The sequence below is a fragment of the Oncorhynchus mykiss genome, chromosome 20, assembly GCF_057628025.1.
Source record: "Oncorhynchus mykiss isolate SJ-2025 chromosome 20, ASM5762802v1, whole genome shotgun sequence".
Classification (NCBI taxonomy): Eukaryota; Metazoa; Chordata; class Actinopteri; order Salmoniformes; family Salmonidae; genus Oncorhynchus; species Oncorhynchus mykiss.
Window position 1 is genome coordinate 34,083,796 of NC_143041.1, and position 22,165 is coordinate 34,105,960.

At 42.0% G+C, this 22,165-nt stretch overlaps 1 protein-coding gene across 2 annotated transcripts in view; it reads right to left on the reverse strand.

The window, feature by feature from the left end:
* The window catches only part of itga9 (integrin subunit alpha 9), a 151,315-nt gene that overhangs the window by 84,835 nt on the left and 44,315 nt on the right, over positions 1-22,165 (reverse strand). For both annotated transcript variants that reach the window (XM_036956146.2, XM_090212956.1), the window contains 4 exons: positions 20,616-20,710; positions 19,144-19,234; positions 14,612-14,657; positions 9,191-9,345 (listed from right to left, as the gene is read on the reverse strand). In XM_036956146.2, coding sequence (XP_036812041.2) covers positions 9,191-9,345; positions 14,612-14,657; positions 19,144-19,234; positions 20,616-20,710 — 387 coding nt within the window. The remainder of the gene's footprint in view (positions 1-9,190; positions 9,346-14,611; positions 14,658-19,143; positions 19,235-20,615; positions 20,711-22,165) is intronic.

Here is a 22,165-nt window from a genome sequence, read left to right on the forward strand (position 1 = left end):
ATCATAGTCGCTCACCTCATGTAGCCTGGCCCATAGGCCTATATGTTTTAATATAAGTTCAAACCCCCGAGCTGACAAGGTACAAATCTTTCGTTCTGCCACTGAACAGGCAGTTAACCCACTGTTCCTAGGACGTCATTGAAAATAAGAATTTGTTCTTAACTGACTTGCCTAGTTAGATAAAGGTAAAATAAATACAACTTTTTTTAAATTAAGCATATTAATAACTGGCATATATAAGCAGCACGTGAGTTTCACGTTTGGGAAAGATCATTTTCACCATAAAATGCACCTTTATAATAAAAGCATTACATGCATAATGCATTTGCGGTCACTTTTCATAATGGTGTTTTCCGCTAATGGAACATTTGCGCTTTTAGCCTAATACCATGTACACATTGCTGTGCTTATAATGTGAAGAAATAGTATAATAGTTTATCAACATTTTAAGCTAAACGTTCTGATCTGTTACGGCAGCCTCCTTGCATAAAAAGGTTTTTGGGATGCTAGTGGTGCATGATAATGCAGTCATTTGTAGTCATTTGGGATCTATCTGTCCCAGACTATGTTAGGAATATATATATTTCTCGCACAGAATAGAATAGGTTAACTTTTGTACTATGGGGGATAGTAGATTGACATAGGCTAGTGCTTTTGCTGTTCGTTAGGCCTACTCATCCTGTTGGCTGACGAACAGTAAATGGGAAAGTTCTTCAAATAGCTTCAATATGCACCTCGGAAGTGGATAAGGATTTGCGCAGTCCCCGATGTGTCTGTCTTCACTTGTAGCCTGTGAGCAAGACCTGATCACGTGACAGAGAGCCATATGAGTGAGAGGCGCAGCACAATAAGGATTGCGCAGCACAATAAGGAAGAAGGGCACAACACAGCACTCCGGGCCACAAAAGGCATGGTTTTTTGGGGTGCATTACGGCCACAAAGGGGATGCCGCTGTGAAATTTGAAGCATTATCAAGTTCTTGTGAAGGCTATATCACATGGATTTATTCAACTTTTTTAAATGGCTTGTAGGCTGTGTGTGGGCGCCAGGAGATGCTGCATGTGTTTATGTTAATTAACTGTCAATTACCGTGAGACCGACAGTTATTTGCTTGACAATCACCGGCTGACGGAATTTCGTGACTGCCACCGCCCCAGTTAGGTCAAGCCTTAGTTGGAGGTCTCACTACCAGACATGCACACACACACACAGGAAATGAAGCTGGGATGTATAGCGGACGTTTTACGGGCCCCTGACCAATTCTACTATTTTGTGTGTTCTTTGGAGCTGATCTTAATTTATTTCGTAAATAATGTTTCCGCCATCGTTTCCTATGACCGAAAAGAGCTTCTGGACATCAGAACAGTGATCAACAGCCTTGATTTGGATGAAGATTTCTACTTCAATGAGTCAGCGGCACAGGACATACTGCTCACCCCAGACCAGGCCCTAATCCCTGACACTCGGAAGAGAAAGAGACAGCGATATAGAGGCTGATGTACAGGTACCCCGATTAAGCTACGGTGGAGAGTAAATGATACGCTTCTACTCTCTGTTCTATTCTACAATCACTGGAGAACAAACCAAACAAACTCTGTTTGAGAATATCCTATCAACGGGATCTAAAGAACTGTAATTACCTATGTTTCTCTGAAACTTGGCTGAACAAGGAGATGGATAATATTCCAGCTGGTTTTTCTATGAATCGGCAGGACAGAACGGCAGCGTCGGGTAAGCTCAACGGGAGTGGTGTTTGTATCTTTGTTAACAACAGCTGGTGTGCAATCTCTAATGTTAAGGAAGTCTCAAGGTTCTTCTCGCCAAAGTTAGTATGGTTTATCATGAGGCATTCTATTTACCAAGAGGTATATATAATTTTCGTATCTGTCTATTTACCACCACAAACCGATGCTATCACTAAGACCGCACTGAAAGAGCTGAATAGGGCCATTAGCAAACAAGAAAATGCTCATCCAAAAAGTGGTCCTCCTAGTAGCCGGTGATTTAAAGGAGGAAAACTAAAATCTGCTTTACCTCATTTCTACCAGCATGTCACCTGTGCAACTACAGGCAAAAGCATGGCAAGATCACCTTTACTCCACACACAGAGATGCATACAAAGCTCTCCCTCGCCCTCCATTTGGCAAATCTGACCATAACTCTATCCTTCGGATTCCTGCTTACAAGCAAAATCTCAAACAGGAAGAACCAGTGGCGCGCTCAACACGGAAGTGGTCCAATGAAGTGAATACTAAGCTACAGGACTGTTTCGCTAGCACAGACTGGAATATGTTCCCTGACTCATCTGATAACATTGAGGAGTTTACCACATTAGTCACCGGCTTTATTAATAAGTGCATCGACGACATCGTCCCCACAGTGACCATACGTACATATCCCAACCAAAAGCCATTGATTACAGGCAACATCTGCACTGATTTTAAGGCTATAGCTACCGCTTTCAAGGAGCGGGAAACTAACCTGGATGCTTATAAGAAATCCCGCTACGCCCTCCGACAAATCATCAAACAGGCAAAGGGTAAATACAGGATTAAGACCAAATCCTACTACACTGGCTCTGATGCTCGTCGGATTTGGCAGGGCTTGCAAACTATCACAGATTACAAAGGGAAACCCAGCCACGAGCTGCCCAGTGATGAGAGCCTACCAAACAAGCTAAATGCCATCCATGCTAGCTTTGAGGCAAGCAACACTGAACCATGCGTGAGAGCACCAGCTGTTCCGGACGACTGAGTGATCACACACTCCATAGCCGATGTGAGTAAGACCTTTAAACAGGTTAACATTCACAAGGCAGTGTGGCCAGACGGATTACCAGGACGCGTACTCAGAGCATGCACTGACCAGCTGGTAAGTATCTTCCCTGACATTTTCAACCTCTCCCTGACCCAGTTTACATGTTTCAGGCAGACCACCATAGTTCCTCTGCCCAAGAAGACTAAGGTAACCTGTCTAGATGACTATCGCCCCGTAGCTCTCACATCTGTAGCCATGAAATGCTTACATTACTCACATCAACCTACACCAATTTGCATAACACCCCAACAGATCCACAGATGAGGCAATATCTATACGAGGCAATCTCAGAGGAAGGCCCTAAAAATTGGAATTGAGTCGAGCCTCCCAACTCAGGTTGTTTCTCAAAATGCATATTACCGTGCTCTGAGCATGCAAATTGAAGCATGGGAGGGTTGGAGTATAAATCCAAATCAAAGTATGCGAAATGGAGCATTTACATGTACATATTTTGAAGCATGCATTGATTCAAGCTTCAACGGAAAGTATGCAAAGAAATATGACGCAACCATGTAAAAATAATGCTTTTTTTTTTAATCAATGGTGGACATTATTTCAACTGAAGCAAGAGAAAATACACTGACTTAGGAATGAAATGTTGCCTATTCACATCTCATATTTGCCTGACTACAATATTTTATCTTGCTACGTTAATAAATACATGCTGTGTTAATTTTGGCATGTTTACCTGCCTACAATACACACTGTAGTGTGTGTAGGTCGTAAGACCATAGTAAGTGCTCTTGCTGCTGGTGATTCTCTGATCCACCTCTACGCAGACGACTCCATTCTGTATACTTCTGGCCCCTCTTTGGACACTGTATTAACTAACCTCCAGACGAGCTTCAATGCCATACAACTCTCCTTCCGTGGCCTCCAACTGCTCTTAAACGCAAGTAAAACTAAACACATTTTATTCAATCGATCACTGCCCGCACCTGCTCGCCCGTCCAGCATCATTACTCTGGACGGCTCTGACTTAGAATACGTGGACAACTACAAATACCTGGGTGTCTGGTTAGACTGTAAACTCTCCTTCCAGACTCACATTAAGCATCTCCAATCCAAAATTAAATCTAGAATCAGCTTCCTATATCGCAACAAAGCATCCTTCACTCATGCTGCCAAACATACCCTCGTAAAACTGACCATCCTACCGATCCTCGACTTCGGTGATGTCATCTATAAAATAGCCTCTAACACTCTACTCAACAAACTGGATGCAGTCTATCACAGTGCCATCCGCTTTGTCACCAAAGCCCCATATACTACCCACCTTTGCGACCTGTACGCGCTCGTTGGCTGGCTCTCGCTTCATACTCGTCGCCAAACCCACTGGCTACAGGTTATCTACAAGTCTCTGTTAGGTAAAGCTCCGCTTTATCTCAGCTCACTGGTCACCATAGCAGCACCCACTCGTAGCACGCGCTCCAGCAGGTATATCTCACTGGGCACCCCCAAAGCCAATTCCTCCTTTGGTCTTATTTCCTTCCAGTTCTCTGCTGCCCATGACTGGAACGAACTGCAAAAATCTCTGAAGCTGGAGACTCACATCTCCCTCACTAGCTTTAAGCACCAGCTGTCAGAGCAGCTCACAGATCACTGCACCTGTACATAGCCCATCTGTAAACAGCCCATCTATCTACCTACCTCATCCCAATACTGTATTTATTTATTTATCTTGCTCCTTTACACCCCAGTATCTCTACTTGCACATTCATCTTCTGCCGATCTACCATTCCAGTGTTTAATTGCTATATTGTAATTACTTCGCCACCATGGCCTATTTATTTCCTTAACTTACCTCATATGCACTCACTGTATATAGACTTTTTGTTTTCTTTTGTTCTACTGTATTATTGACTGTATGTTTTGTTTATTCCATGTGTAACTCTGACCCAGATAGCTAGCTAACAGTCCTTTGTAGCTACCAACAAATAATTAACATCTACTTTGGATAACATTGGTTTTAGGTCATTTTTGCCAGTTATACTATCTGGTTAGCTACATTATTATGATTCACATATAGCCAGCTGATAGTTATGAAGTAAAACGGTTGCTTTGTGCATATCTTCTTTTGGATTTATTGCCATTGTCCTGGCTAGAAGAAGGAAGGTTTAGTGAATAGGTAAGTTCAGGTAATTTTTGCCTGTTTAACTAGCTTGCTGGCTAGATAGATTACGATGATAATTATGAAATAAAACATTTTCTTTGTGTATGTTTCGTCTCTATTGTTGCCATTGTCCTGGATGGAATCAGGTTCAGAGAATGGGAGATGCAGCGCGAGGTAATACGTAGGGGGAGTGCTTCTCAAATGAAATGTTTTATGCGTTCTCCACACTCTCATCCTCACAAGAACGTATTCAAGAGAACGTCCTCAGAAAATGCACTTGAGTATGTAGAGTACAGTAGTGTGCATTTTGGAAACACCCATATACTTTTCTCTCTGCTACCGCACGGCAAGGGGCACCGATGCACCAAGTCTGGAACCAACAGGACCCTGAACAGCTTCTAAGCCATAAGACTGCTAAATAGTTAGTTAAATAGTTAACCAAACTACCTGAACACTCTGCATTGACACTTTTTTCACCAACTTTTTTGACTCATCAGATACGCTGCTACTGTTTACTGTCTGTCACTTTATTCCCAGTTATTAAAAAAACATAAAAAAATGTAAATGTACTGTGTGTGTGGGTGTGTGAATTTGTGCATCTCGGTGTGTTGCTTGCGCCATGGTTTGTGTGTATGTGCATGCATGTATGCGTGTTTGTGTGTGTGAGGGGGTGCCTTCCATGACCTCACCCTGTCAGGCGGAAAGGGGCGTTGAGTGTTCATTACCAGCCCAGGCGTTTTCACCAAACAGAACAGAAACACACACACATACACTACCGGGCATCATCACCAAACAGAAAGACACGAGGTGTTGCAGTGCAGAACTACTTTCCACTGGTCGTGCCAAACAGTCAAACAGAAGAGAACAGAGGACCCTTATTCCTCCTGTTACGCCTGGCCCTGGACCTGCTCCTCATTATGTAATGAAACAGCAAGCTATTTCCCTGTCCTGAGGGGTGCTTAACACGACCACACCCAACTGTGGCCACACCCAAACAACAGTCAACCATGAACACACCTAAAGAGTCAAACGATAACCATGACCAAACAGTTAAACACTCAGAACACCATGATCAGATCTAAACAACCAACTAGGACCACATCTAAACAGTCAACACCTATTGGCTGGATTATAACCAGACTTGACCAAATCAAATCAAAGTTTATTTGTCAGGTGCACCGAATACAACAGGTGTAGACCTTACAGTGAAATGCTTCCTTACAGGCTCTAACCAATAGTGTGGAGAAACTAAAATAAAAAAGTATGTGTGTGTGTGTGTGTGTGTAAGTAAAGAAATAAAACAACAGTAAAAAGACATTTGAAAATAAGAGCAGCAAGGCTATATACAGACAACGGTCAGTCAAGCTTATTGAGGTAGTATGTACATGTGGGTATGGTTAAAGTGACTATGCATATATGATGAACAGAGAGTAGCAGTAGCGTAAAAAGAGGGGTTGGCGGGTGGTGGGACACAATGCAGATAGCCCGGTTAGCCAATGTGTGGGAGCACTGGTTGGTCGGGCCAATTGCGGTAGTATGTACATGAATGTATAGTTAAAGTGGCTATGTATATAAGATAAACAGAGAGTAGCAGCGTATAAGAGGGTTTGGGGGGGGGGGGGGACACAATGCAAATAGTCCGGGTAACCATTTGATTACCTGTTCAGGAGTCTTATGGCTTGGGGGTAAAAACTGTTGAGAAGCCTTTTTTTCCTAGACTTGGCACTCCGGTACCGCTTGCCATGCGGTAGTAGAGAGAACAGTCTATGACTGGGGTCTTTGACAATTTTCAGGGCCTTCCTCTGACACCGCCTGGTGTAGAGGTCCTGGATGGCAGGCAGCTTTGCCCCAGTGATGTACTGGGCCATATGCACTACCCCCTGAAGTGCCTTGCGATCGGAGGCAGAGCAATATACCCATAACAGGCAGTGATGCAACCGGTCAGGATGCTCTCGATGTTGCAGCTGTAGAACCTTTTCAGGATCTCAGGACCCATGCCAAATCTTTTTAGTTTCCTGAAGGGGAATAGGCTTTGTCGTGCCCTCTTCACGACTATCTTGGTGTGTTTGGACCATTCTAGTTTGTTGTTGATGTGGACACCGAGGAATTTGAAGCTCTCAACCTGCTCCACTACAGCCCCGTCGATGAGAATTGGGACGTGCTCGGTGCTCCTTTTCCTGTAGTCCACGATCATCTCCTTAGTCTTGGTTACGTTGAGGGATAGGTTGTTATTCTGGCATCACCCGGCCAGGTCTCTGACCTCCTCCCTATAGGCTATCTCGTCGTTGTCGGTGATCAGGCCTTCCACTGTTGTGTCGTCAGCAAACTTAATGATGGTGTTGGAGTCGTGCCTGGCCATGCAGTCGTGGGTGAAAAGGGAGTACAGGAGGGGACGGAGCACGCACCCCTGGGGAGTTCCAGTGTTGAGGATCAGCGTGGCAGATGTGTTGCTACCTACCCTCACCACCTGGGGGCGGGCCCGTCAGGAAGTCCAGGATCCAGTTGCAGAGGGAGGTGTTTAGTCCCAGGTTCCTTAGCTTAGTGATGAGCTTTGAGGGTACTATGGTGTTGAACGCTGAACTGTAGTCAATGAATAGCATTCTCACATAGGTGTTCCTTTTGTCCAGGTGTGAAAGGGCAGTGTGGAGTGCAATAGAGATGGCATCATCTGTGGATCTGTTTGGGCGGTATGCAAATTGGAGTGGGTCTAGGGTTTCTGGGATAATGTTGTTGATGTGAGCCATTACCAGCCGTTCAAAGCACTTCATGGCTACGGATGTGAGCGCCACGGGTCTGTAGTCATTTAGGCAGGTTGCCTTTGTGTTCTTGGGCACAGGGACTATGGTGGTCTGCTTGAAGCATGTTGGTATTACAGACTCAATCAGGGACATGTTGAAAATGCCAGTTTCTCAGCACATGCCCGGAGCACACGTCCTGGTAATCCGTCTGGCCCCGCAGCCTTGTGAATGTTGACCTGTTTAAAAGGTCTTACTCACGTCAGCTATGGAGAGCGTGATCACACAATCATCCGGAGCAACTGATGCGCTCATGCATGCCTCAGTGTTGCTTGCCTCGAAGCGAGCATAGAAGTGATTTGGCTCATCTGGTAGGCTTGTGTCACTGGGCAGCTCACGGTTGTGCTTCCCTTTGTAGTCTGTAATAGTTTGCAAGCCCTGCCACATCTGACAGGTGTCAGAGCCAGTGTAGTATGATTCAATCTTAGCCCTGTATTGATGCTTTGCCTGTTTGATGGTTTGTCGCAGGGCATAGCAGGATTTCTTGTAAGCTTCCGGGTTAGAGTCCCGCACCTTGAAAGCGGCAGCTCTACCCTTTAGCTCAGTGCTAATGTTGCCTGTAATCCATGGCTTCTGGTTGGGGTATGTACGTACAGTCACTGTGGGGACGACGTCCTCAATGCACTCATGGATAAAGCCAGTGACTGATGTGGTGTATTCTTCAATGTCATCGGAAGAATCCTGGAACATGTTCCAGTCTGTGATAGCAAAACAGTCCTGTAGTTTAGCATCTGCTTCATCTGACCATTTTTTTTATAGACCGAGTCACTGGTGCTTCCTGCTTTAATTTTTGCTTGTAAGCAGGAATCATGAGGATAGCGTTGTAGTCGGATTTACCAAATTGAGGGCGAGGGAGAGCTTTGTACACATCTCTGTGTGTGGAGTACAGGTGATCTAGAATTTTTCCCCCTCTGGTTGCACATTTAACATGTTGATAGAGATTTGGTAGAACCGATTTAAGTTTCCCTACATTAAAGTCTCCGGCCACTAGGAGCACTGCCTCTGGGTGAGTGGTTTCCTGTTTGCTTATTTCCTTATACAGCTGACTGAGTGCGGTCTTAGTGCCAGCATCTGTCTGTGGTGGTAAATAAACAGCCATGAAAAGTATAGCTTAGAACTCTCTAGGCAAGTAGTGTGGCCTGCAATTTTTCATAATATACTCTACTTCAAGCGAGCAAAATGTAGAGACTTCCTTAGATTTCGTGCACCAGCTGTTGTTAGTAGACTGAAGGAGAACTACAACCATAGGCAGCATCCATTGGCCAAAGGCTACATCATGGAATGACACAATTCAGTGGCACATTCACAAATCGCTCTGAATAATCCACTACAATATAGTCTACTTGTTCTAACTACTAAAACAAGGCATATGAGGGGTCCCATTTCAAACATACCACTCTATCAACTTAAGTGCGTTGTACATTATTTTGTGTGTCTGCTGTAGTTATGCTGTAGTTGTGCTCACCTATCTGTCCAGGCAGGTGTTTTCCTCTGAAGAGCAGGCACACTGTAGCGTTGAAACAGTTGAGGTGCTGTGGTCCCTCGTGACACTGAGGAACAGAGATGTTGATGGAGACAGGTAGGTAGATGGACACGTCCACAGTGATCACCGGTCGGGACCTAGAGACAAAACACAACGTGGTGTCAATGGACCTACAACCAGTACAATACAACATGGTGTCAATGGACCTTCAACCAATTCAATACAACATGGTGTCAATGGACCTACAACCAGTACAATACAACATGGTGTCAATAGACCTACAACCAGTACAATACAACATGGTGTCAATACAACATGGTGTCAATGGACCTACAACCAGTACAATACAACATGGTGTCAATGGACCTACAACCAGTACAATACAACATGGTGTCAATACAACATGGTGTCAATGGACCTACAACCAGTACAATACAACATGGTGTCAATAGACCTACAACCAATACAATACAACATGGTGTCAATACAACATGGTGTCAATGGACCTACAACCAGTACAATACAACATGGTGTCAATAGACCTACAACCAATACAATACAACATGGTGTCAATACAACATGGTGTCAATGGACCTACAACCAATACAATACAACATGGTGTCAATACAACATGGTGTCAATGGACCAACAACCAATACAATACAACATGGTGTCAATGGACCTACAACCAGTACAATACAACATGGTGTCAATAGACCTACAACCAATACAATACAACATGGTGTCAATACAACATGGTGTCAATGGACCTACAACCAATACAATACAACATGGTGTCAATGGACCTACAACCAGTACAATACAACATGGTGTCAATGGACCTACAACCAGTACAATACAACATGGTGTCAATACAACATGGTGTCAATGGACCTACAACCAGTACAATACAACATGGTGTCAATAGACCTACAACCAGTACAATACAACATGGTGTCAATAGACCTACAACCAGTACAATACAACATGGTGTCAATAGACCTACAACCAATACAATACAACATGGTGTCAATACAACATGGTGTCAATGGACCTACAACCAGTACAATACAACATGGTGTCAATGGACCTACAACTATTAAAATACAACATGGTGTCAATGGACCTACAACCAGTACAATACAACATGGTGTCAATAGACCTACAATGAATACAATACAACATGGTGTCAATAGACCTACAACCAATACAATACAACATGGTGTCAATGGACCTACAACCAATACAATACAACATGGTGTCAATAGACCTACAACCAGTACAATACAACATGGTGTCAACAGACCTACAATGAATACAATACAACATGGTGTCAATAGACCTACAACCAACACAATACAACATGGTGTCAATGGACCTACAACTATTAAAATACAACATGGTGTCAATAGACCTACAACCAATACAATACAACATGGTGTCAATGGACCTACAACCAATACAATACAACATGGTGTCAATAGACCTACAACCAATACAATACAACATGGTGTCAATAGACCTACAACCAATACAATACAACATGGTGTCAATAGACCTACAACCAATACAATACAACATGGTGTCAATAGACCTACAACCAATACAATACAACATGGTGTCAATAGACCTACAACCAATACAATACAACATGGTGTCAATAGACCTACAACCAATACAATACAACATGGTGTCAATGGACCTACAACTATTAAAATACAACATGGTGTCAATAGACCTACAACTATTAAAATACAACATGGGGTCAATGGACCTACAACCAATACAATACAGCATGGTGTCAATAGACCTACAACAATTAAAATACAACATGGTGTCAATAGACCTACAACATGGTGTCAATGGACCTACAACCAATACAATACAACATGGTGTCAATGGACCTACAACCAGTACAATACAACATGGTGTCAATAGACCTACAACCAATACAACATGGTGTCAATACAACATGGTGTCAATGGACCTACAACCAATACAATACAACATGGTGTCAATGGACCTACAACCAGTACAATACAACACGGTGTCAATGGACCTACAACCAGTACAATACAACATGGTGTCAATACACCATGGTGTCAATGGACCTACAACCAGTACAATACAACATGGTGTCAATAGACCTACAACCAATACAATACAACATGGTGTCAATACAACATGGTGTCAATGGACCTACAACCAGTACAATACAACATGGTGTCAATAGACCTACAACCAGTACAATACAACATGGTGTCAATAGACCTACAACCAGTACAACATGGTGTCAATAGACCTACAACCAATACAATACAACATGGTGTCAATACAACATGGTGTCAATGGACCTACAACCAGTACAATACAACATGGTGTCAATGGACCTACAACTATTAAAATACAACATGGTGTCAATGGACCTACAACCAGTACAATACAACATGGTGTCAATAGACCTACAATGAATACAATACAACATGGTGTCAATAGACCTACAACCAATACAATACAACATGGTGTCAATGGACCTACAACCAATACAATACAACATGGTGTCAATAGACCTACAACCAGTACAATACAACATGGTGTCAATAGACCTACAATGAATACAATACAACATGGTGTCAATAGACCTACAACCAACACAATACAACATGGTGTCAATGGACCTACAACTATTAAAATACAACATGGTGTCAATAGACCTACAACCAATACAATACAACATGGTGTCAATGGACCTACAACCAATACAATACAACATGGTGTCAATAGACCTACAACCAATACAATACAACATGGTGTCAATAGACCTACAACCAATACAATACAACATGGTGTCAATAGACCTACAACCAATACAATACAACATGGTGTCAATAGACCTACAACCAATACAATACAACATGGTGTCAATAGACCTACAACCAATACAATACAACATGGTGTCAATAGACCTACAACCAATACAATACAACATGGTGTCAATGGACCTACAACTATTAAAATACAACATGGTGTCAATAGACCTACAACCAATACAATACAACATGGTGTCAATAGACCTACAACCAATACAATACAACATGGTGTCAATAGACCTACAACCAATACAATACAACATGGTTTCAATAGACCTACAACCAATACAATACAACATGGTGTCAATAGACCTACAACCAATACAATACAACATGGTGTCAATGGACCTACAACTATTAAAATACAACATGGTGTCAATAGACCTACAACTATTAAAATACAACATGGGGTCAATGGACCTACAACCAATACAATACAGCATGGTGTCAATAGACCTACAACTATTAAAATACAACATGGTGTCAATAGACCTACAACATGGTGTCAATGGACCTACAACCAATACAATACAACATGGTGTCAATGGACCTACAACCAGTACAATACAACATGGTGTCAATAGACCTACAACCAATACAACATGGTGTCAATACAACATGGTGTCAATGGACCTACAACCAATACAATACAACATGGTGTCAATGGACCTACAACCAGTACAATACAACATGGTGTCAATGGACCTACAACCAGTACAATACAACATGGTGTCAATACACCATGGTGTCAATGGACCTACAACCAGTACAATACAACATGGTGTCAATAGACCTACAACCAATACAATACAACATGGTGTCAATACAACATGGTGTCAATGGACCTACAACCAGTACAATACAACATGGTGTCAATAGACCTACAACCAGTACAATATAACATGGTGTCAATAGACCTACAACCAGTACAATACAACATGGTGTCAATAGACCTACAACCAATACAATACAACATGGTGTCAATACAACATGGTGTCAATGGACCTACAACCAGTACAATACAACATGGTGTCAATGGACCTACAACTATTAAAATACAACATGGTGTCAATGGACCTACAACCAGTACAATACAACATGGTGTCAATAGACCTACAATGAATACAATACAACATGGTGTCAATAGACCTACAACCAATACAATACAACATGGTGTCAATAGACCTACAACCAGTACAATACAACATGGTGTCAATAGACCTACAACCAACACAATACAACATGGTGTCAATGGACCTACAACCAATACAATACAACATGGTGTCAATAGACCTACAACCAATACAATACAACATGGTGTCAATAGACCTACAACCAATACAATACAACATGGTGTCAATAGACCTACAACCAATACAATACAACATGGTGTCAATGGACCTACAACCAATACAATACAACATGGTGTCAATAGACCTACAACCAATACAATACAACATGGTGTCAATAGACCTACAACCAATACAATACAACATGGTGTCAATAGACCTACAACCAATACAATACAACATGGTGTCAATAGACCTACAACCAATACAATACAACATGGTGTCAATAGACCTACAACCAATACAATACAACATGGTGTCAATAGACCTACAACCAATACAATACAACATGGTGTCAATGGACCTACAACTATTAAAATACAACATGGTGTCAATAGACCTACAACCAATACAATACAACATGGTGTCAATGGACCTACAACCAATACAATACAACATGGTGTCAATAGACCTACAACTATTAAAATACAACATGGTGTCAATAGACCTACAACATGGTGTCAATGGACCTACAACCAATACAATACAACATGGTGTCAATGGACCTACAATGAATAGAATACAACATGGTGTCAATAGACCTACAATGAATACAATACAACATGGTGTCAATAGACCTACAATGAATACAATACAACGTGGTGTCAATAGACCTACAACCAATACAATACAACATGGTGTCAATAGACCTACAACTATTAAAATACAACATGGTGTCAATAGACCTACAACATGGTGTCAATAGACCTACAATGAATAGAATACAACATGGTGTCAATAGACCTACAATGAATAGAATACAACATGGTGTCAATAGACCTACAATGAATACAATACAACATGGTGTCAATAGACCTACAATGAATACAATACAACATGGTGTCAATAGACCTACAATGAATACAATACAACATGGTGTCAATAGACCTACAATGAATACAATACAACATGGTGTCAACGGACTTACAACCAAAACAACATGTTGAACATGGTACTGCAGTGGACACAGCTTGGCATTAATGTCTTTCTGTGATGAAAAACATACTCTGTTCCACTGTATGCTCTTTTCCAATATCCACAGAAGCATAGGTTAACTCTTAGAATAAAACAATGTATTGTGCACACATTCAAAGTGGTATGCTGGCATGGACAGTGAAACAAAGCCACTATTCGTGTAACACCAAAATATATTACATTCCAACTTCAACAATACAACCACTCACCTCAATAACACCACACTATCAGCCATAAAAGCACCAATGGTAATGTCTGTAATGAAAGAACAACCAATGAGCGAAACCTAAGTTAGTGCAGATTTATCCTTCTTTGAATATATGGCACAATACACAAAGGTTATCATTAAAAGGGGGCTGAACTTACTGATTTGGCCGTTATTTTAGCTTGCTTATTAATATATGCAACAACCATGACTGAAGCCAAATGAGAGTACTGGGGATGTTGTTTAATGTGGGTGTCTCTCGCGTGTGTGATATCTCACGTGGCAAGCGTTTGTACATTCACTCTGCCAAAACAGTACACAGTTACAGTCACTCACCCATCTAGATAACTTGAAACAGTCTAACCAGGTCTGGTATCTTAATGTCGCCTTGGCTAGCTAGGGCTAGCAAACTTTTTTCGCCAATTAGCTTCAGCCGGCTGGTGAGCGACCGTGGCAAAGTTAGTTTGTCTTTGGATAGACTATCTCCGGGGCCAGTTAGGGACTGTCAATACATTACACAATGTAAATGGGACAATATTTCCATGTTACACGCCTTTTAGTTGTCTCATTAAATGATTGCAACATTTGTATATTAATTTCTACAATTTATAGTTGGTTTGAGATTTTTAAGTCATTGAAATGTTTAGCTATTGACAATTGTAAATATTGTCCCATGTAAATTGTGTAATTTATGATGGTCCCTAACTAGCCCGATAGGGATATCGAATGTCAAACCAAATTGTTCACGGGCATTACGATCGGGTTGTGTGCAGCTGCGCTCCAAATTGATGATTACTTGGGTGCTGCTAGCTGTGGGCAGGCTTGAAATAAACCCAAGCCAAGGAAACCTACTACACAGTACCCATTCCGTGATCCACCATTTTTTCCTAATTATCTTGCACATCTCAGTTTTGAATGAGACTGACTATGACCAAATGTATTCTATTTACACATTGTAGTCAATTTTGACACTAGAATAAATTATTCTGACTAATATCGATGCCACATGGGCTGTTTTCAACCAATGAAGTTTATTGCCTTCAGTTGCGCTTTAACAATGGAGTCCTCATACTTGTTGTTTACTGTTCTAGTTCTGAATGTCCCCTGTTGATGTGGAATGCAGTAAACAACATGCCTCAGCATCACGAGTCTGACCGACTGACCAGGGACCACTCGGAGTCAGACAGACGGTAGTCTAACTGACTGACCAGGGACCACTCAGTCAGACAGACGGTAGTCTAACTGACTGACCAGGGACCACTCAGAGTCAGAAAGATGGTAGTCTAACTGACTGACCAGGGACCACTCAGAGTCAGACAGACAGGAATCTAACCGAATGACCAGGGACCACTCAGTCAGACAGACAGGAGTCTAAATGGCTAACCAGTGTCCACTCAGAGTCAGACAGACAGGTGAACAAGTGGGAGAAGGCATGAATAATACCACATTCGAATCAGCAGACATTCTTTACTTTGTCTGCTGATTCGATCCGAGCTCGTTTGATATATTCGTTTAACCTAAATCTCACCAGGTAGGATATTGAGAACACATTCTCTTTTACAATAACGACATGAAGTTGAGCTGTAGGCTCCAAGTGTTTCATTAACCCTGAACCTAGTAGAGCTGTAGGCCCTACGTACATCATTAACCCTGAACCTAGTAGAGCTGTAGGCCCTACTTACATCATTAACCCTGAACCTAGTGTTGGCTAGTGGAGCTGTAGGCCCTACGTACATCATTAACCCTGAAACTAGTGTTGGCTAGTGGAGCTGTAGGCCCTACGTACATCATTAACCCTGAAACTAGTGTTGGCTAGTGGAGCTGTAGGCCCTACGTACATCATTAACCCTGAACCTATTGTTGGCTAGTGGAGCTGTAGGCCCTACATACATCATTAACCTGTTGAGTGTAGGGGGCAGTATTTGGATGTTTGAATGAAAAACGTACCCAAATGAAACTGCCTACAGTGCCTTGCGAAAGTATTCTGCCCCCTTGAACTTTGCGACCTTTTGCCACATTTCAGGCTTCAAACATAAAGATATAAAACTGTATTTTTTTGTGAAGAATCAACAACAAGTAAGACACAATCATGAAGTGGAACGACATTTATTGGATATTTCAAACTTTTTTAACAAATCAAAAACTGAAAAATTGGGCGTGCAAAATTATTCAGCCCCCTTAAGTTAATACTTTGTAGCGCCACCTTTTGCTGCGATTACAGCTGTAAGTCGCTTGGGGTATGTCTCTATCAGTTTTGCACATCGAGAGACTGAAATGTTTTCCCATTCCTCCTTGAAAAACAGCTCGAGCTCAGTGAGGTTGGATGGAGAGCATTTGTGAACAGCAGTTTTCAGTTCTTTCCACAGATTCTCGATTGGATTCAGGTCTGGACTTTGATTTGGCCATTCTAACACCTGGATATGAACCATTCCATTGTAGTTTTTGCTTTATGTTTTGGATCATTGTCTTGTTGGAAGACAAATCTCCATCCCAGTCTCAGGTCTTTTGCAGACTCCATCAGGTTTTCTTCCAGAATGGTCCTGTATTTGGCTCCATCCATCTTCCCATCAATTTTAACCATCTTCCCTGTCCCTGCTGAAGAAAAGCAGGCCCAAACCATGATGCTGCCACCACCATGTTTGACAGTGGGGATGGTGTGTTCAGCTGTGTTGCTTTTACGCCAAACATAACGTTTTGCATTGTTGCCAAATAGTTCAATTTTGGTTTCATCTGACCAGAGCACCTTCTTCCACATGTTTGGTGTGTCTCCCAGGTGGCTTGTGGCAAACTTTAAACGACACTTTTTATGGATATCTTTAAGAAATGGCTTTCTTCTTGCCACTCTTCCATAAAGGCCAGATTTGTGCAATATACGACTGATTGTTGTCCTATGGACAGAGTCTCCCACCTCAGCTGTAGATCTCTGCAGTTCATCCAGAGTGATCATGGGCCTCTTGGCTGCATCTCTGATCAGTCTTCTCCTTGTATGAGCTGAAAGTTTAGAAGGACGGCCAGGTCTGGGTAGATTTGCAGTGGTCTGATACTCCTTCCATTTCAATATTATCGCTTGCACAGTGCTCCTTGGGATGTTTAAAGCTTGGGAAATCTTTTTGTATCCAAATCCGGCTTTAAACTTCTTCACAACAGTATCTCGGACCTGCCTGGTGTGTTCCTTGTTCTTCATGATGCTCTCTGCGCTTTTAACGGACCTCTGAGACTATCACAGTGCAGGTGCATTTATACGGAGACTTGATTACACACAGGTGGATTGGATTTATCATCATTAGTCATTTAGGTCAACATTGGATCATTCAGAGATCCTCACTGAACTTCTGGAGAGAGTTTGCTGCACTGAAAGTAAAGGGGCTGAATAATTTTGCACGCCCAATTTTTCAGTTTTTGATTTGTTAAAAAAGTTTGAAATATCCAATAAATGTCGTTCCACTTCATGATTGTGTCCCACTTGTTGTTGATTCTTCACAAAAAAATACAGTTTTATATCTTTATGTTTGAAGCCTGAAATGTGGCAATAGGTCGCAAAGTTCAAGGGGGCCGAATACTTTCGCAAGGCACTGTATTCCTCAGGCCCAGAATCTAGAATATGCATATAATTGTCAGATTAGGATAAACAACACTCTAAAGTTTCCAAAACTGTCAAAATATTGTCTGTGAGTATAACAGAACTGATATTGCAGGCGAAAACCTGAGGAAAATCCAACCCGGAAGTGCTGTTTTTCCTGAAAGCTCTCTGTTCCATTGCCTGCCTTCACTCCATTTAAAGGGATATCAACCAGATTCCCTGTGGCTTCCACATGGTGTGAACAGTCTTTAGACACAGTTTCAGGCTTTTATTTTGAAAAATGAGCGAGCAAGATCACATTGCGTCATTGGATGGCTGGGTGCCAGCAGCGTTTTGCATGCGCAACAGCTTGGAGCAGACATTTTCTCTCTCTCTCCTATTGAAGAAGCTACAGTCCGGTTGAAATATTATTGATTATACATTGTAAAACAACCTGAGGATTTATATAAAAAACGAGATGTCCTTACATAAACTCTTGGTATGCTTTCGCCGAAAAGCTTTTTTGAAATTTGACACACCAGGTGGATTACCTGGATCACCTGACACGCCAGGTGGATTGCTATATTGCACTTGTGATTTCATGAATTAAATATTGTAGTAATTTAATTTTAATTTGGCGCTCTGCAATTCAGCGGTTGACGAAAATGATCCCGCTAACGGGATGGGTGCATCAAGAAGTTAACTTCTGAACCTAGTGTTGGCTAGTAGAGCTCTACGTACATCATTAACCCTGAACCTAGTGTTGGCTACATTGTATCATCTGTTTTGTACTGTACAAAGGAAAAACCTGCACTCACTGAAATATTATTTAAGTTAATCTTTAAGAATATTCGTTTTTTTTTTTTTTTAACAGTGTATCCCTTTTGAATCTGGCACCCAAAGAGTTTTTGTTACTACAAACTTTTCAGTTGAGCACGCCAATTCTTCATTTTATGTACTGTATATTGTGACAGTACCTAGATATCCATTGCCGTCCATGTCCACATTGCCAGATATTGATTGGCCGAACATCTGGAAGGCGGGGTTTACACTCCGTCCAGACAGCCTCTGCAATGAATTATATAAACGTGAGAATACACACACACACACACGCACACGCACACGCACACACGCACACACACACACAAGTACACACACACACACATGCACGCAAGTACACATACACACACGCAGACTGATCTGACAGATTAACATTAGCGAACACATTACTGTAGCAGGAGGGATCAGCATCACATTGTCTCACAACAGTCAAGCATGTTTTTGCTACCTCTACTAAAACAGACCACTGTGTCTGTTACTGCTACCATAACAGACAACTGTGTCTGTTACTGCTACCATAACAGACCACTGTCTGAGCTTTAATCTACCAACAACACTGAGCAAGGCTACGGTTTGAGAGGGAAGTGGACTTTTACATTTCACCTCATCCTGTATCTCAGTAAATAGAAATGATGAACTACTGTGACTGTTTCAAATGGGACCCTATGCAGTGCACTACTTTTGACCTGGGACCTATTGGCTCTGGTCAAAAGTAGTGCACTATATATGGGTGCCATTTGGGACTCACACTCTATAATATTGTTTCATGGGGCTAATATCCATTGTGGGGATCTTTTGGTCTGGCTTCCAAGCTATTGAAAACACACTCCTGTGTGTGTGTATGTGTGTGTTCGTATTAGATGAGTGGAAAATCTCTTCCCAGGATAACATTACCACCTGGGTCTTTATGACACGTTAGTCAGAGGATGCTTCCCAAATGGAACCCTATTCCCTATTTAGTGCACATAGGGCTCTGGTCAAAAACATTGTACTATAGGGAATAGGGTGTCATTTGAGATGCAGACAGAGAGTAATAGTGCTGCTGTGTCAACACAGATGGAGCTGTGATGTTATCCTTGTTGCTAACACAACGCAGTGTGTGTGTGTGTTTGGTTTCATTATCCTTGTGGGGACCAGAAGTCCTCACAAGGATAGTAAAACAAGGAATATTAAGAACATTTTGCAGGTCCCCACAAGAGGAAATACTATTTTAGGTTTAGGGGTTAGGTTTAAGAGTTAGGGTTAGGATTACGGTTAGTGATTTAGGGTTTGGAATAGGGTTAGTGGTTTAGGGTTAAGATTAGGGTTAGTGGTTTGGGGTTAAAGGTTAGGTTAAGGGTTAGGGAAAATAGGATTGTGAATGGGAATCAACTGTTTGTAAAACAAATGTGTGTGTGTGTACTAAACTAGAAATTAAAAACAGATGAAGATTATATTTTATGTTGTTGGTCTTAAACACAGGGGACATAATATCTCAATTGGTTTAAGATGAATTGTCTCTTGACTTTCTAGTATCTCTTCCTCCAAAAGAGCCTATGATGGTGGCATATTATCAACCCAAGACTTGTGCTGATTACTTGTTGTGTCTAACCATTGAAAGTGTCTTTACCATAGAATATTTGTTGACGATTCCTGTGGCATCGCCATGGTAAATGTAGACTGCTCCACCGTAGTCATCTTCTTTGGGTGCTCCTATGGCCACATCTAGAGAGAGAGAGAGAGAGAGAGAGAGAGTGAGAGTGAGAGTGAGAGTGAGAGTGAGAGAGAGAGAGAGAGAGAGAGAGAGAGAGAGAGAGAGAGAGAGAGACAGAGAGAGAGACAGAGAGAGAGACAGAGACAGAGACAAAGACAATCACACAGAGGGAAAGAGTTCAGTATTACTCTTCTACAGAAAATTAACAAGAAAGTTAAGAACCAACAAGACTGGATTCCAACTGCTGTTCAAGAAGTTGCTTTGTGTGTGTCAGGACCATAGAAATTAAATGAATAGAAACAGTGTCGTCATGCACCCTAAAAATCTGAGGGGGCACAAAGTATGTGAGGATCGCTAGGGGGTGACCTGAATGGGTTAGGCACCCCATCTGTAAGTTGGAGAATTTAGCATTTTTCAAACACCTGAAACAGCTTTTTCCTGCAATCGATAGCCATAATCATTACACGTAATTAGTATCTGAGCATACCTCTTGAGCGGTCAACTTTTCACCATATGATTTTCACTGTACCAGCAGGCATGCCAGCTAAGATAGTTCGACAAGCTAGCTCCTCTAACTTGATTGATAGCCTGAAATAGCTTCTTACTAATAACTACACAGAACAAAAATATAAACGCAACATGCAACAATTTTAAAGATTTTACTGAGTTACAGTTCATGTATGGAAATCAGTGAATTGAAATAAAGGACGTAATCTATGGATTTCACATGACTGGGAATACAGATATGCATCTGTTGGTCACAGATACACTATATATACAAAAGTATGTGGACACCCCTTAAAATTAGTGGATTCTGCTATTTCAGCCACACCCGCTGCTGACAGATGTATAAAATCTTGCACACAGCCATGCAATCTCCATAGACGAACATTGACAGCAGAATGGCCTTGCTGAAGAGCTCAGTGACTTTCAATGTGGCACCGTCATAGGATGCCGCCTTTCCAACAAAGTCAGTTAGTAAAATGTCTGTCCTGCCCCGGTCAACTGTATGTGCTGTTATTGTGAAGTGGAAATGTCTAGGAGCAACAACGGCTCAGCCGCGAAGTGGTAGGCAACACAAGCTCACAGAATGGGACCACCGAGTGCTGATTTGCATAGCACATAAAATCAACTGTCCTTGGTTGAAACACTCACTCCTGAGTTCCAAACTGCCTCTGGAAGGAACGTCAGTACAAAAACTGTTCGTCGGGAGCTTCATGAAATGGGCTTCCATGGCCGAGCAGTCGCACACAAGCCTAAGATCACCATGCGCAATGCCAAGCATCAGATGGAGTGGTGTAAAGCCATTGGACTCTAGAGCAGAGGAAACATGTTTTCTGGAGTGATGAATCACACCTCACCATCTGGCAGTCCAACAGATGAATCTGGGTTGCCCCAATGCATAGTACCAACTGTAAAGTTTGGTGGAGGAGAAATAATGGTCTGGGGCTGTTTTTCATGGTCCA